At 34.3% G+C, this 13,640-nt stretch overlaps 1 protein-coding gene across 1 annotated transcript in view; it reads left to right on the top strand.

Annotated features, from left to right (window-relative positions):
- Positions 1-8,586, top strand: part of paqr6 (progestin and adipoQ receptor family member VI) — a 94,894-nt gene extending 86,308 nt beyond the window's left edge. The window contains exon 8 of the mRNA XM_028794084.2: positions 4,778-8,586. Coding sequence (XP_028649917.2) covers positions 4,778-5,061 — 284 coding nt within the window. The 3' untranslated portion in view covers positions 5,062-8,586. The remainder of the gene's footprint in view (positions 1-4,777) is intronic.
- Positions 8,587-13,640: the final 5,054 nt, after the last annotated feature.

Here is a 13,640-nt window from a genome sequence, read left to right as displayed (position 1 = left end):
AGTACATTTAACAACCCTTGAATATTTAAAACTAAAAATCTAGCATTCTCTTGTCTTTTAGATAGATAGATAGATAGATAGATAGATAGATAGATAGATAGATAGATAGATAGATAGATAGATAGATACTTTATTAATCCCAATGGGAAATTCACATTCTTCAGCAGCAGCATACTGATACAATAAATAATATTAAATTAAAGAATGATAATAATGCAGGTGAAAAAACAGACAATGACTATGTATAATGTTAAATATTAACATTTACCCCCCCCCCCCCCCCCCCCCCCCCCGGGTGGAATTAAAGAGTCGCATAGTTTGGGGGAGGAACGATCTCCTCAATCTGTCTGTGGAGCAGGACAGTGACAGCAGTCTGTCTTAGCTGAAATGTTAGCCAGGATTTTGATGTGATTATTCAGACGAAAGTTTCATCTGCATCCTCAAGTGGATCTTTATTTTTCTTTAGAAAGACAGTTATTTATTCCTGAACATTTGATAGAATAATATGTTCTCTATCTTTAGCAGACATTAACAGCATAAATGGTATTAATTTAGCAGAAACCCTTTTTTTGCAGTCCTGCTAGATATCCTCCTGGGCCTTAGAGTTTCAGGCTCTGCAGTAAATTTATAGCATCCTGAATTTCACAAGATGTAGGAGTTTGTCCATTGCCTCTACACAGATTATGTCCAGGTTTTGCATTTGTATTTTATTAATAAAATCATTAATTTTAGCTTTGCCATATTTTGTGCTTTATTTATTTCTTCATGTGTTTTTTTTTACTTTCTCTTATGCATAGTGTAGAGAAAGTGTAGGAATTGTGAAAAAAATTCGACTTCGAGGTTTTGATGAATCTTGATATTTTAGACATTCCGAAAATACAATTTTTGAAATTATGTCTGTCAATGTGTCTATCTGTGTGTAAGCACGATAACTCAAAAACGCTTTGACCTAGGTCAATGAGATTTAGTACACCTGCTTTATATCAAAAATAAGGAATCCTATCAACTTTTGGGCCACTTACAGTGACTGGAAGTGGTACTTTACCTGAACACATTACACCTGAACACTTGATTTTTTCAAGTAAACTATGGCTATAAATAAAGATATATGATTCAAATATTGTGTAGATATTAGTAATGACAAAAATTAAGTAGATATAAAATTTGAGAAAAATCATGCAACCGTACTTTAACTGAATAATTTCGCGAATTTTCAAGTAAACTATGATTATAATTACAGATAGGTGATTCAGTTTCTTTTGTATCGATACTTATAATGATAAAAAGCAAATGGATATGAAATTTGACAAAAATTACCGTAAGTAGTATTTTATTTAAACAACCATCCAAATTTTTTGTAACGATATTAAAAACTGTGTTCAATATAATGCATATTCTTTCAATAACTATTATTAATTTTATTTTAATTTATTCATCATAAGTTTAACAATAACGTGTAAACATTGAACATGCCATGTAAACATAACGATGTAATGGGAACAATAAGCTGCTACGTCCCTGTTGTGTTCCTGGTAATACATTTAATTTTATGATTTTTTTATTTTTATTTCCGCCATCATTTTCATAATTAAATGTGGCTAAATGCAGTTTTACCTATAGCAATTTATTGCAACAAATATTTTATAATGCTAACAATTTTTCTAAGTTTTTAGGTGAGTTTAACTCTTTTTACTTTGCACATAATCTAGGTAATGCATATGTAATCATGAAAAAATTCCACTACCGTTTTCGAACTAGTGCAAAAATATCATTTTAATATAAAGTTTGATTATAAATAGTGATAATGATAATGTATCAATATTATCAATTAGTTATGATGAGAAACAAAGAGATATGATATTTGAGAAATATTGCACAAATGTAAATGGTTCTGATGACCTTTTCCTCTATCTCAGTCGACAGCCTTTTTATAAGGTGCATTGGTTGATTTTACATATTTTTGATCAAATATAAAAATCTCAAAGATCAACTGTGATGCTCTTCTAACTTGCAGTTTATTTTTATGTGGGCCATATAAAATTATTTTTTCCTTTATACATGCCTTATGTAATTCTCAAAGATTTCCTGCAGATATTTCTGGACATATTTTTGGCCCATAAAAAATTGATTTGTATAGATGTGTGAAATGTATAAATTCCTCATCCATTATCATTAATCGATTAAGTAGCCAGAGGAGAGTTGTACGAGTTGGGCATAATGATTTGATCTCTAGAATAAGAGGAGCTTGATTAGATGTAGTACAAGTACTGAATTTACAATACTCAAAGGACTATAGTAAGTTATTATCAAAAAGACCGTTTGTGCAAAAAGTATGACATACTGTTGTGAAGATTGAATTTTGTGTTATATAAGGGTATAAAAATATCCAAAGATCAGAGAGGTTATTATCCTTGATAAATTGTGAGATAACTATTTTGGTTCTAGATATTGAGGTCACAGTTGATGAAAACTTTGTGACCATTGAAGTGTTTAACCATTAGGGGTTTATGAGAGTATCTAATTGGAACTGATGCAATATTGTTTGCCATGAATTTATCTCACTGATACTCAGTGCGTATTCATTAGTGTGGAGGAAATTTACACGGTTTAGGCAATAAAACACAGGCAGGAGAATGCGTCAATCGTTATTCTTTATCTAAATCTTGCAAGAGGCAACACTTAAAAGTGCAAGCAATTGCTACAAAGAAAAGGAGTATCCTCTGCGCTATATTTATACAGTTCATTAATAAGGTCACAATTCTAAGGAATTCATTACATAATCAGAAAACTTCTAACATGATTGGTTACACCCAGTTGCTAACGCGATATGATAAACATTAATACATTAAATAACCACAATTAACCCAGTCCTCTAGGTTGATTGATAGTCCTTTCAGTTTTGGAATACATGACTTTTTAAATGTGTTTACGACCCTGAGATCTTGCGCCTTTTTCCTGTTCCCATTATTTGTTAAACAATGGCCTAATTTTCTTAATCCAGCTGGGGTACATCAATAGGAAGCTTAGCCTAAGCATTACAATACAACAATGATTATACCTTAAATTTAACCTTTTCTCTTAAGCTTTATATATTTTTTTTGCTATAACATAAAACTGCATTATCTTAATAGATAGATAGATAGATACTTTATTAATCCCAAGGGGAAATTCACTAATAGCACATAATAATAATAATATAATAATAGCTCAGAAGATAAAAATTAGCAACTTGGCCACAATCACAGCACATAATAAAGTTGGGATTTTTTGTAACAATTGCCTGGTCACATGCTAGGTGCGATTCGGGGTGCACATTCAACTCCCACATTACCCAGAGTCAGCTTAGATTCATACAGATTCCCACCACCATTTGATACTGAATTGCTCAATAAATTTGAAATTCCCACTCCTCTGGTTATCTTACAGTGGTTGGAGTGAAATATTTGACTTCAGAGAAGAAAGGTGTAAAAAAAAAAAAAAAAGTTTTGCCTTTGAAGGACAGGGTTGAAGCTAGCAATAAATATTTAGAATGATCCATATTAATCTGTTTCTGTATTTTAGGAGTTGGCTCATTGGGTTATTATACAAAGATGGAATCCTTTCAAATAATGACTTTAACTATCAATAACATATTTGTTGTTGCTGTGCCTTGCTGTTGTTGAAGAAACCTACAGTCATTTTAATATATATATTTTTTTTAATTTAAAGATTCTTCCAACTTTTTGGATGATTTTATGCCTTGCCAATGGAGTAAAGTTTGCAAGATGGCCACTCCTGGGAAAATGCACTACTATTTCAGTTAGGCCTGGGAAATATAGAGCTAATAATTTTTAATAATTATAATAATTTAAACCCAAAATACGATATTCGATATATCTTGATATGATGTCAAGGCACTGAAGATCAGCACCATATAGGCATGTGTATTTCGTTTCCATACAGATTACAAAATCCAGCGTATTTTCTTACAGTAGTACTGTGAAAGACTATAAAAGGAAACATTTTTTTTTTTTTTTTTTTTTTTTTTTTTTTTTTAAATTTAACAATTTTATTAAAAACTGTGATTTAAAGAAACAAGCTAAAAAAATTTTTTTAACCATTTTTGCTTTGTATCCTCTCTAATTGTTTGTAAGTTTCTATGGAGTGTATTGTGTTCAACACCTTGCCAGCTTTGCCAACATTTTTGTCTGCCAGTCACGGTCATCTGAGTAAACATTATACTCTCTCTTTCCTTCTGTGTCTCTGTTTGACTTTATTACAACAATACTATTTCTTGAGTGATATGCATTAAATTTAAAATAAACTAAATTAAGACCTTTGTACACAATCAAGGTGTTGTTTCTCAATGTATCATATTTTAATAACAATGATCATGATACCATTATGTGAACACTACTATTAAGGCTTGTTGCAAGATTATAAATTTGTCCAACGCATGACCCAAGTGATTGCATAACCTAATGTTTAGTAGGCCTATATCTGTTTGGAGCTTCCGGGCACTTGTGCTTTTTCAAACGCACTCATAAACTAGTAGTACTAGCATTTCGACAGCTTCTGATATATATAAATATATGTATATAAATATAGTTATGCAGTTATTTATTTTTGCTTGTGCCCCCTTCATCCCTAGTAAAAAAGGTATTGGATGTTTAAAGCTGAATTGAAACTTTGAAGGATTCCATAGGAAATAACCTGTAGAACTGGGTGCTTAGCTGGTAATATATGAGAATAGTTCACTATCTAAGCATAAATCTTTTTTTCTTCTTCTTTTTGACAGGTCATAGCCACCAGCTGTTCCATATATGTGCTGTGGTGGGCACACATTTTCAAATGGAGGCCATTTTGTCAGATATGAATTCCAGGCAGCTCTGGCTCACTGCCAACACTAGCAAGCCTTCCTTCCTTGGCACAGTGGGTGCTGTGTCTATTGCTGTGGTGCTTAATTTGGCAATTATTGGGTTTTTTTGTGCAAAACTCATATGGGGAGAAAGCTCCATATCTTCATCTTGTAGTCGTCATTTTAACAATAACAACCATAAACCTACACATAAAGTAAAATGAAGTGTTTTACGTATAATTAATGTCAGAATGATAAGTTAAAAAATTGACAAGTATTAGATTAATGAAAATATGAGCATTCCATAGGAATGTAATCAATGTGCCTTATTTTGAAATTACAGTAGGCTGTTCTTTCTTATTATAGAAAAGCAGGAAGTGATAACTGTAATTCAGTAAACATATTAATCCACAGTTTGTTAATGGTGATATTTTTGCATTATTAACTTAACTAAAATTCTACAACCAAATGTTTAAAGTAGGTCTAGAAACTTGCTTTTATGTTGGGCCAAATTCAATGTCTTCCATTTGGAGATCTTTAAGTCAGTGTTGTACCGGAAATGCTGTGCCATATACTAAACAACAATTTAATTTGTAGTTCAGGTTCTAAAGTTCCTCTGTGTAAATATCAGTAACATCCTATTGCTGATTTACATTGGGACCATTTCCCTATAAAGAAAGCTCAGCTTGGACAGCCAAATTACTGTTTTTCTTTTTTAATATGTTGCTACTAAAGATGCCACAATACAAGGGATATAAAAGTATTGCCCTGTAGTAATACTTTATTAAGGAAACCTCTGCATAGCCTACATGATCATATATCCCCCAAGTTAATTGAGTATTATCAGTTTGTACAGCCTAGGGTCAGAGAGACATATAGAATATTTTTATTTCAGAAAGTGAGTAAAATTTGCAAGAATCCATTAAATTAATTATATTATTCTAACAAATAGCAACAGGCAGACCAAAGAAAAAAAAAACATTTTTTGTGTACCTGAAACTCCTTGTGACACAAAAGCCATACCTTGATTTCTACTGCACTGACTCTGGACATTAGGAGTTTATATACTTTATTGAGAGGATGGTTATAAAAGAAACTACAGATATGTAAGACATGATAGCCATATCTGAGACATACCTTCACATACTTTATTTCTTGTACTAATGAGCTGATTTTTGAATAAGACTATTCAGTGCCTTGAATTTCTTCAAAGGTTTGCACAGAATGTAATTTAAACTGTGCAGAGCTGAACTGATATATTGACAGTAATAAAGAATCCCTTTAATGTAGCAGCTGAAATAATAGTACTGTAATGAATAGCTTAAATGGACATAATCTAATAAAAAATGCTTACTGTAACATACAGAACCTAAAATGTTTTTCCGTAAGTTTAAAAATTGATATTTCCTTTTATGCAAGTCATGGACTATGCTTTTTTGTGATACATTCTTTAAACATTATGCTCAGGAACACAGGACAAAATGACTAAAGCTTGAAGGATTCGGTTTGAGCAAGTGGTGTGCCACAGACCAGATCTTTAAAACAGTGCAATTAAAATAAAGTTAGACATTCCAGTCAATTATTCCCTCTGTGCTCTACATTTCCAATCTCACAGAGAATCTAATTTAAAAGAAAAAGTTCCATACAATATTTAATTAATGAATCAAAGTGAGTTAAGAGTAAGCTGTCAGCTGCCATGTTAAAAATGGGAAACATACAAGTAAAACTGAATGATATTTCAGCATTTTTTAGGTTCCAATTACCTTGTCATTTTGCTCTCATTAAGTATAACATTGACGTGTGTGTATGTGTTTATATATCAATAGGTTACTGAGAATGAATCTTAACTTTCCTTGAAAATCACAGTCTTCTGAATCTTTAGGGAGAGAGATCTATATTGGAGAAGTTGTAGGACATATTTTTAGTGAAATATCTAATGATAATTTGAACACCAATTGAGAAACCTTTCTCCTTTTATGAATAAAATTCACTTTTGAGAAATAATCTGATATATTTGAGATGTTTTCGAACTTAAGAAAGTAACATTCATTTCAGCTAGCACTTATTCACTCAGTAGTGTAAAGAGTTATATTGTGTAACATTTGAGCAGATCTGCAAAAAAAAAATGTTAGAACAGCAACATGAAAATTAGATTTCATTCCTCCATTCACACAAAATTTTTCATTTGAACTGCATAAACAGCTGGTTCTTTTTTTATTAATAGGGTAATTTTGTTAAAAAGAGTGTGTTTTTTTTTAATATATTTTACCAAAGTGTTTTGGGCTGAAAGTGTCTCTTACTTTACTGTACACAATAATTCTGTGTTCCATAGATGCACTGAATATTGTAGGTACAAATGCCACATTTGTGTATTCAATCTTCACAGGTTACAATGAATGGCTGTAAATTTTCAATTTGATAAAACTTTTTCAAGAACCTAATAATCCCAGCAGACATCAAAAGTTATAAACTTTTTTTTCATGTGTAAGTTAATATGATAAAATACAGAGAAAATGTTTGCTTTATCAAAAAGAAATGTAGATGTTAACAAAGATAGTCTTGCTGGAGAAAGTCATACATTTTAAAAAGAAGTGTCAAAGCTCTGGAGGAAATAGAAAGTGACAGAAGGTTTAGTGAGGGGTAGTGCTGGAACTTAATAGATTCTGTTAGCCTCTATGATTTCAGTTTTTAAAAGGAGATGAGTAGGATAAACTATGCTACCTTTAGCATTAACACATGAAACTGGAATATGGTTAGTGGCAATTTTTCTTACTGTGTTAATGCTTTTAAGGGAATAAAGTGAATGTTTGATTGGCTTTCTGATACTACTTAAATGATAATGAAGAAGGCTGACTTTTTCTCCTCAGCACAAAAAAAAAGTAGAATATCGTGAGAATATCACTTGTTTTTGACTTCATGTCACAGTTATGATTTTATGCATTAACCTGCTGTATGCTGTAATCTCTTTTATGTGCTCCTCCTATTTTCTGTCTCCTCAGAGCACGGGAGGACATTAGACCACGTAAAGCTGTAGTCTTGAGGACTGGATGACCTGTTAAGAGAAACAAGTAATGATATAAATAAGCTTTCATCTTAATAAAACTATTGCTAAAAAGTCAGATTTGAACTTGGACAAAAATTATAACTCATTACAGCACTTATCACTTTTTATCTTTTCAATTAAATTGATTAGTTTTTAAATATGCATATTACAGATTATTTGACATTAATGTGAATTTTAGCCACACACTACTGTAGTTATTACATGATATTCTGAATGCTGCAATGACAAGGCAATTGGTGTTATAGTGCTAATAGTGAAATACTGGTTGGTAAAATAAGTATACTCTAGGTTGAAGTAATTCACATATTCCTAGATTCATGTTGTCAGACAAGTCAGGAAAAGTGCAACATATTGGTAGAAGTGAGGTCAGAAATCTGAAAAGCTGCATTTAAAACCACATGAGTTTAGGTTCAGTCTCACCTGTGTTGCTCTTTTTGACTAACTAGACTTCTTAAATTTTCGATTCAGCAAATGCAAAATAATGCATCTCTAAACTGTGCACTGGTCATATACAGTAAAGCTTAATTAAATTTAATGGTCCACTTATGCCAGTGCCTACTGTAGTAGGCACAAGTCCATTGTAAATGCTATATACAATAATACACATATGCATAACTATGTTCCTTGCAGCCAGCAGGCCCCACTATCCCATTAATCCACCTTGTCCTAGGTTATGTGACTCTGGGGGGAAAAAAGTGTGTTGACCCTTGCAAACCACCGTGTTTGTACATTATCATTGGATTTTTCTACTTATGTCTAGTTACACTTCAAAAGCAACAGTTATATAAAAGGAAAATGACAAAAAGCGACATTCTTCTAGGAGGATAAATGTCATTGTCTTATGAATATGGGTGGTCATTATGCTGATAGTCTCAATTTTTGGATATTTCACAAAATTCAGATTAATTTGAAGACTCAATGACTTTTTTCATGTGCTGTCTGTTGCTGTTAGAATCTTCACGTCTGTTTCATGAAAAGGGTAATCTGCTAGCAATCTTTATTACACAGGGAACTCACTCACAGAACAGAACTCACAGTGTTAACCACAAATGCCTCCCTGCTCTGCTTCAGACGCCATCACCCAAGTGCGACAACAAATGATCTGTTCAGTTTTAAGACCTTTTTTGATATAAGGTGATTAACAAATTGTAGACATTAATATTTTATACTAAAATGTTAGTTATATTTACTAAGTAAAGCCTCAAGTATAGCACTGATGTTGTTTTTGTATGCCTTTTTTGTAAAGTCCAAGAAGCTTCAGATTACTCTGTAGACTTGGTGTGCTGTGTAATATTTTTGTGCTTTTTTGTCCTTGTCAAAATTTTTTTTGTCATAAATAAAACTCATTTCAGAAGGATTTTGGTGTTCATGAATATAAAAGAAAAAAGAAAACATTTACCACTTTTCCAGGTATATTTCATTCTGTATTTCATTTGCCCTGTCTTAGTTATTTGAAAATTAAATTGAAGAATAATCATTTAATATGTGAATATCAACTAAAGCACATGGGCAGGTAGAAAATGTTTGAATGGTCAGGCTTTGAAGTATCATGGCATTTTTCCTTTGTAAGACGCAGCGTTTGTTTTACATAGACAGGTTTGTGAGCCCGCTAAATTCCAGCTCTGCTGTAGCTTATGTTGCGGGCATTGACAGAATATTTGATTACATTCTGTTGTCTTCTGTGTTTTAAGACAATAACCTTTACTCTTGTTATTATTTTGTACTACATGCTATTAATAAACTCTAATGGAAAAGCAAAGCATGAATACAGTCATTTGTATAGCTGGTGTCTAATCATACATGAAATCTGTATAATGGAATATGTCTAATGCCAGTTTAAGACCTAAGAATTACAGTGCCTATAAAAAATGTACCCCTGGGATTTTTTTATTTTTATTTTTTTATTTTTTTTTTTCAGTTTATTGATATACAGTAATCCCTCGCTATATCGCGCTTCGCCTTTCGTGGCTTCACTCCATTGCGGATTTTATATGTAAGCATATTTAAATATATATCGCGGATTTTTTGCTGGTTTGCAGATTTCTGCAGACAATGGGTCTTTTAATTTCTGGTACATGCTTCCTCAGTTGGTTTGCCCAGTTGATTTCATACAAGGGACGCTATTGGCAGATGGCTGAGAAGCTACCCAACTTACTTTTCTCTCTCTCTTGCGCTGACTTTCTCTGATCCTGACGTAGGGGGATTGAGCAGGGGGGCTGTTCGCACACCTAGACGATACGGACGCTCGTCTAAAAATGCTGAAAGATTATCTTCACGTCGCTACCTTCTGTGCAGCTGCTTCCTGAAGCGACATGCTGCACGGTGCTTCGCATACTTAAAAGCTCGAAGGGCACGTATTGATTTTTGATTGAAAAACAAACTCTGTCTCTCTCTCTCTCTCTCTCTCTCTCTCTCTCTCTCTCTTTCTCTTTCTCTGCTCCTGACGGAGGGGGTGTGAGCTGCCGCCTTCAACAGCTTTGTGCCGCGGTGCTTCGCATACTTAAAAGCCAAACAGCCCTATTGATTTGTTTGCTTTTCTCTATCTCTCTGACATTCTCTGCTCCTGACGCGCACTCCTTTGAAGAGGAAGATATGTTTGCATTCTTTTAATTGTGAGACGGAACTGTCATCTCTGTCTTGTCATGCAGCACAGTTTAAACTTTTGAAAAAGAGACAAATGTTTGTTTGCAGTGTTTGAATAACGTTCCTGTCTCTCTACAACCTCCTGTGTTTCTGCGCAAATCTGTGACCCAAGCATGACAATATAAAAATAACCATATAAACATATGGTTTCTACTTCGCGGATTTTCTTATTTCGCGGGTGGCTCTGGAACGCAACCCCCGCGATGGAGGAGGGATTACTGTACCACATTAAATCACAATGGATTTAATTTGATTTCTTTGACACTGACCCACAGAGAGAGACACTTTAATGTCAAAGTGATAAAAGATCTCTGTGAAAGTTATCTAAATTGATTGCAAATATAAAATGCAAAATAATTGATTACGGTACTGTTCACCCTCTTTTATATGATTCTCGTAAATAACCAGCAGTGCATTCAGTTGTTTTTGAAAGTCCCCAAATTGGTTCAGTGGAGATCACCTTTCGGGGTTTTCAGTTGTACTTTGTCTGGATGGTCAAATTCTACACAATTGGGACAAAAGAACACCCCAGGTAACTCCATAAAAAGGTCATTGAAAAGCACAAGTCAGGGCGTGGAAACAAGAAAACCTCCAAGTCATTGAATATCCCTTGGAGCCCACTTAAATTAATAACTAAGAAATGGAAAGAGTATGGCACAGCCGTAAACCTGACTAGAGCAGAATGTTTCACAAAAACTCAGCCATTGTGCAAGAAGACTGGAGTTCTCATCGGCCTCCTGGTGGCCTCCCTCACTAAAGAAGTGACAAAGAATGGAGAGATTGTGCATACAACAACTGTGTCCTTTATGGGAGTGTGGCAAGCAGAAAAAAAAATGCACACAACATTTCAGCAAGATTTTGCTAGAAGGCACATACATTGAAGATTCTGAAGTCAGCTGGAAGAAGGTTCAGTGGTCAAATGTGACCAAAATGGAGCTTTTGGCAACCAGACTAAATGTAATTTTTGAACATTATTAAAATCCCACTATCCCAACCATGAAGCATGGAAGAAAATGTGAAGCAGTCTGAAAGAAACCTGCATGTTAGGTTTGTCTTACAGCAAGACAATGACCCCAAGCAGAAAGCCAAAGCTGCAAAGAAATGCCTTAAAAACAGCATTAATGTCCATGGTTTTCTTTTATAAAAAATGTGGATTTGAGCGTGAAAGCATGTGTCTTTATATAACCTCAGAGATGCACATTTCTATACGCTTTATAAATTGCAATCGTCTTGTAAATGTATGTGAACGTGCTTAGAACCCCATCTGGTTGCCACCTTGAAACAACCATATGGAATATGCTAATTAACTTCCAACACTTGCAATCACAATGCTCCAGAACTTTACTGGCTGTTAGGGCAGCCTCCCATCTAAAGCATCCTGGTCCTGCCAGCTGAATTTGAGGAGTCCTATGGTGCTCACCACAACTCCACATGTAAGATCTTAGACAGCAATATCACAGCTCTGCTCTGTGCTCTGAGGGTCCTAGAAGGGCGTAAGGGGATAGTGTCTGAGCAGGTAGCTAATGTCACCTGGCATATGTAATAATTCGATTGCTGTTACAATGGATAGTTCCATTCATATAAAATACTAAAGGTTCAGCCATTTACCTTATCAACAATCCAACAACAACTTGCAGCACCATCACTTCTGTCAAAGCTACTTTGCCTTAAAGTAAATGAATCCTGGGTTGATCCAGGCTGCCAAGCCATGTTTGTCAGTCTCATCTAGGCATCACTTGCACATTATTGTACAAGTACATTAATGAAATGTCACTGCTTACAGCTAAAAAAAGCAACTTCATTCTCACTACTTGCTCTTACTGCAATATGAGTGCAGTCAAATTTGTTCTTCAGTGTAAATGCACAACATTGTCCCTCTTAAAATGGCACTAAAATATAGTCTGTATGTCATATTAATCGTTTTTGAGGTGTAATATGTTTGTCACATCAACGCACATCATAATAATGGCTCACTGTGTGGTGGGTGTGGCAACGTGCTGGTTCATTGCATGCTCCCAACCCCTCTCTCTCAGTGATGTGAATTATGAGGGCGAGTTGTCATTTAGTCGGTTTGACTGCATTTCCCTACTAGATCAAGGATGTCGTCATTTCCCACTTTCTCTAAAATTATGTGTACGTATGGGTAAGAGTTGCTCTAAATATGTGTACATTCTAGTTTCCTTTTATAAATCCTGAGTTTTTCATGCAGAGTTGTGTATTTACATTTCGGGCCTCTCTTTGTGTGTATGCCAGTTTTATACATCTGAGTCGTGATCTCAGTCTGAGAATTTGTGGCTGGCCTTGAGGAGGGCTGTTCACTTACAATCCCCAGTGAGCCTAACAATGTTTCAGCAGCACTGGAAAAAAGAAAGAGCTAACATTGCAGTGTGCAGATGTACAAGGCTGATTGAGGGTCAAGGAGGTCATGGCTGCCAAAAGTAAATTCTGACTTCAAGGGGGTGAATACTTAGGTGGCCAGTTTATTTGTATAGAATTTATACAGCATATGTATATACTGTATGTAGATGTGTCTGTGTGTGTATAAGCAGTATGCATATGTAAATTTAATATTTGTGAGTCATATTCACCCTCTAAACTTCACCCAGTAAATGGTGTGTGTGTGTGAATTTTTTTTATCTATAATTTTCTTGTCCAAGTATAATAGATTGATATACTTTTGTGTCTACAAAAGGAGAAATTAAAAGTGGCAAATTAAATGAAGCTAATAAAATTTCAATTAAAACAATATACATAACTTCACCATGTTGCTGCCAGTTTTTGAATGTGATTGTTTGCAGTATAATGATTTGAAAATATGTTGCAGGCATAGCCGCTGTGTCTTTCCTCCTCCAACCAAGTTCGTCTGTCTGGAAGATGAGCACCATTTCAGATTATTGAGTTCGTACATCTCTTTGTCTTTTTATATTCTGTTTGGCCATCAGCAGTTGACTTTGATAACTGAGCTGTCTCATCTACTGATGTTGTCATCTTTATCTCCAGAAATGTAACTGTGGCCTGCTGAGAAGAGATTGTCCTTCCAGGCTGCTTTGCTCCTGAGCCAAACCCAAGCAGGCTGTCTTTAGCCAAGTCAATAGA

This window comes from Erpetoichthys calabaricus, chromosome 2, assembly GCF_900747795.2.
Source record: "Erpetoichthys calabaricus chromosome 2, fErpCal1.3, whole genome shotgun sequence".
Taxonomy (NCBI): domain Eukaryota; kingdom Metazoa; phylum Chordata; class Cladistia; order Polypteriformes; family Polypteridae; genus Erpetoichthys; species Erpetoichthys calabaricus.
This window is presented reverse-complemented; position numbering and strand designations above follow the sequence as displayed.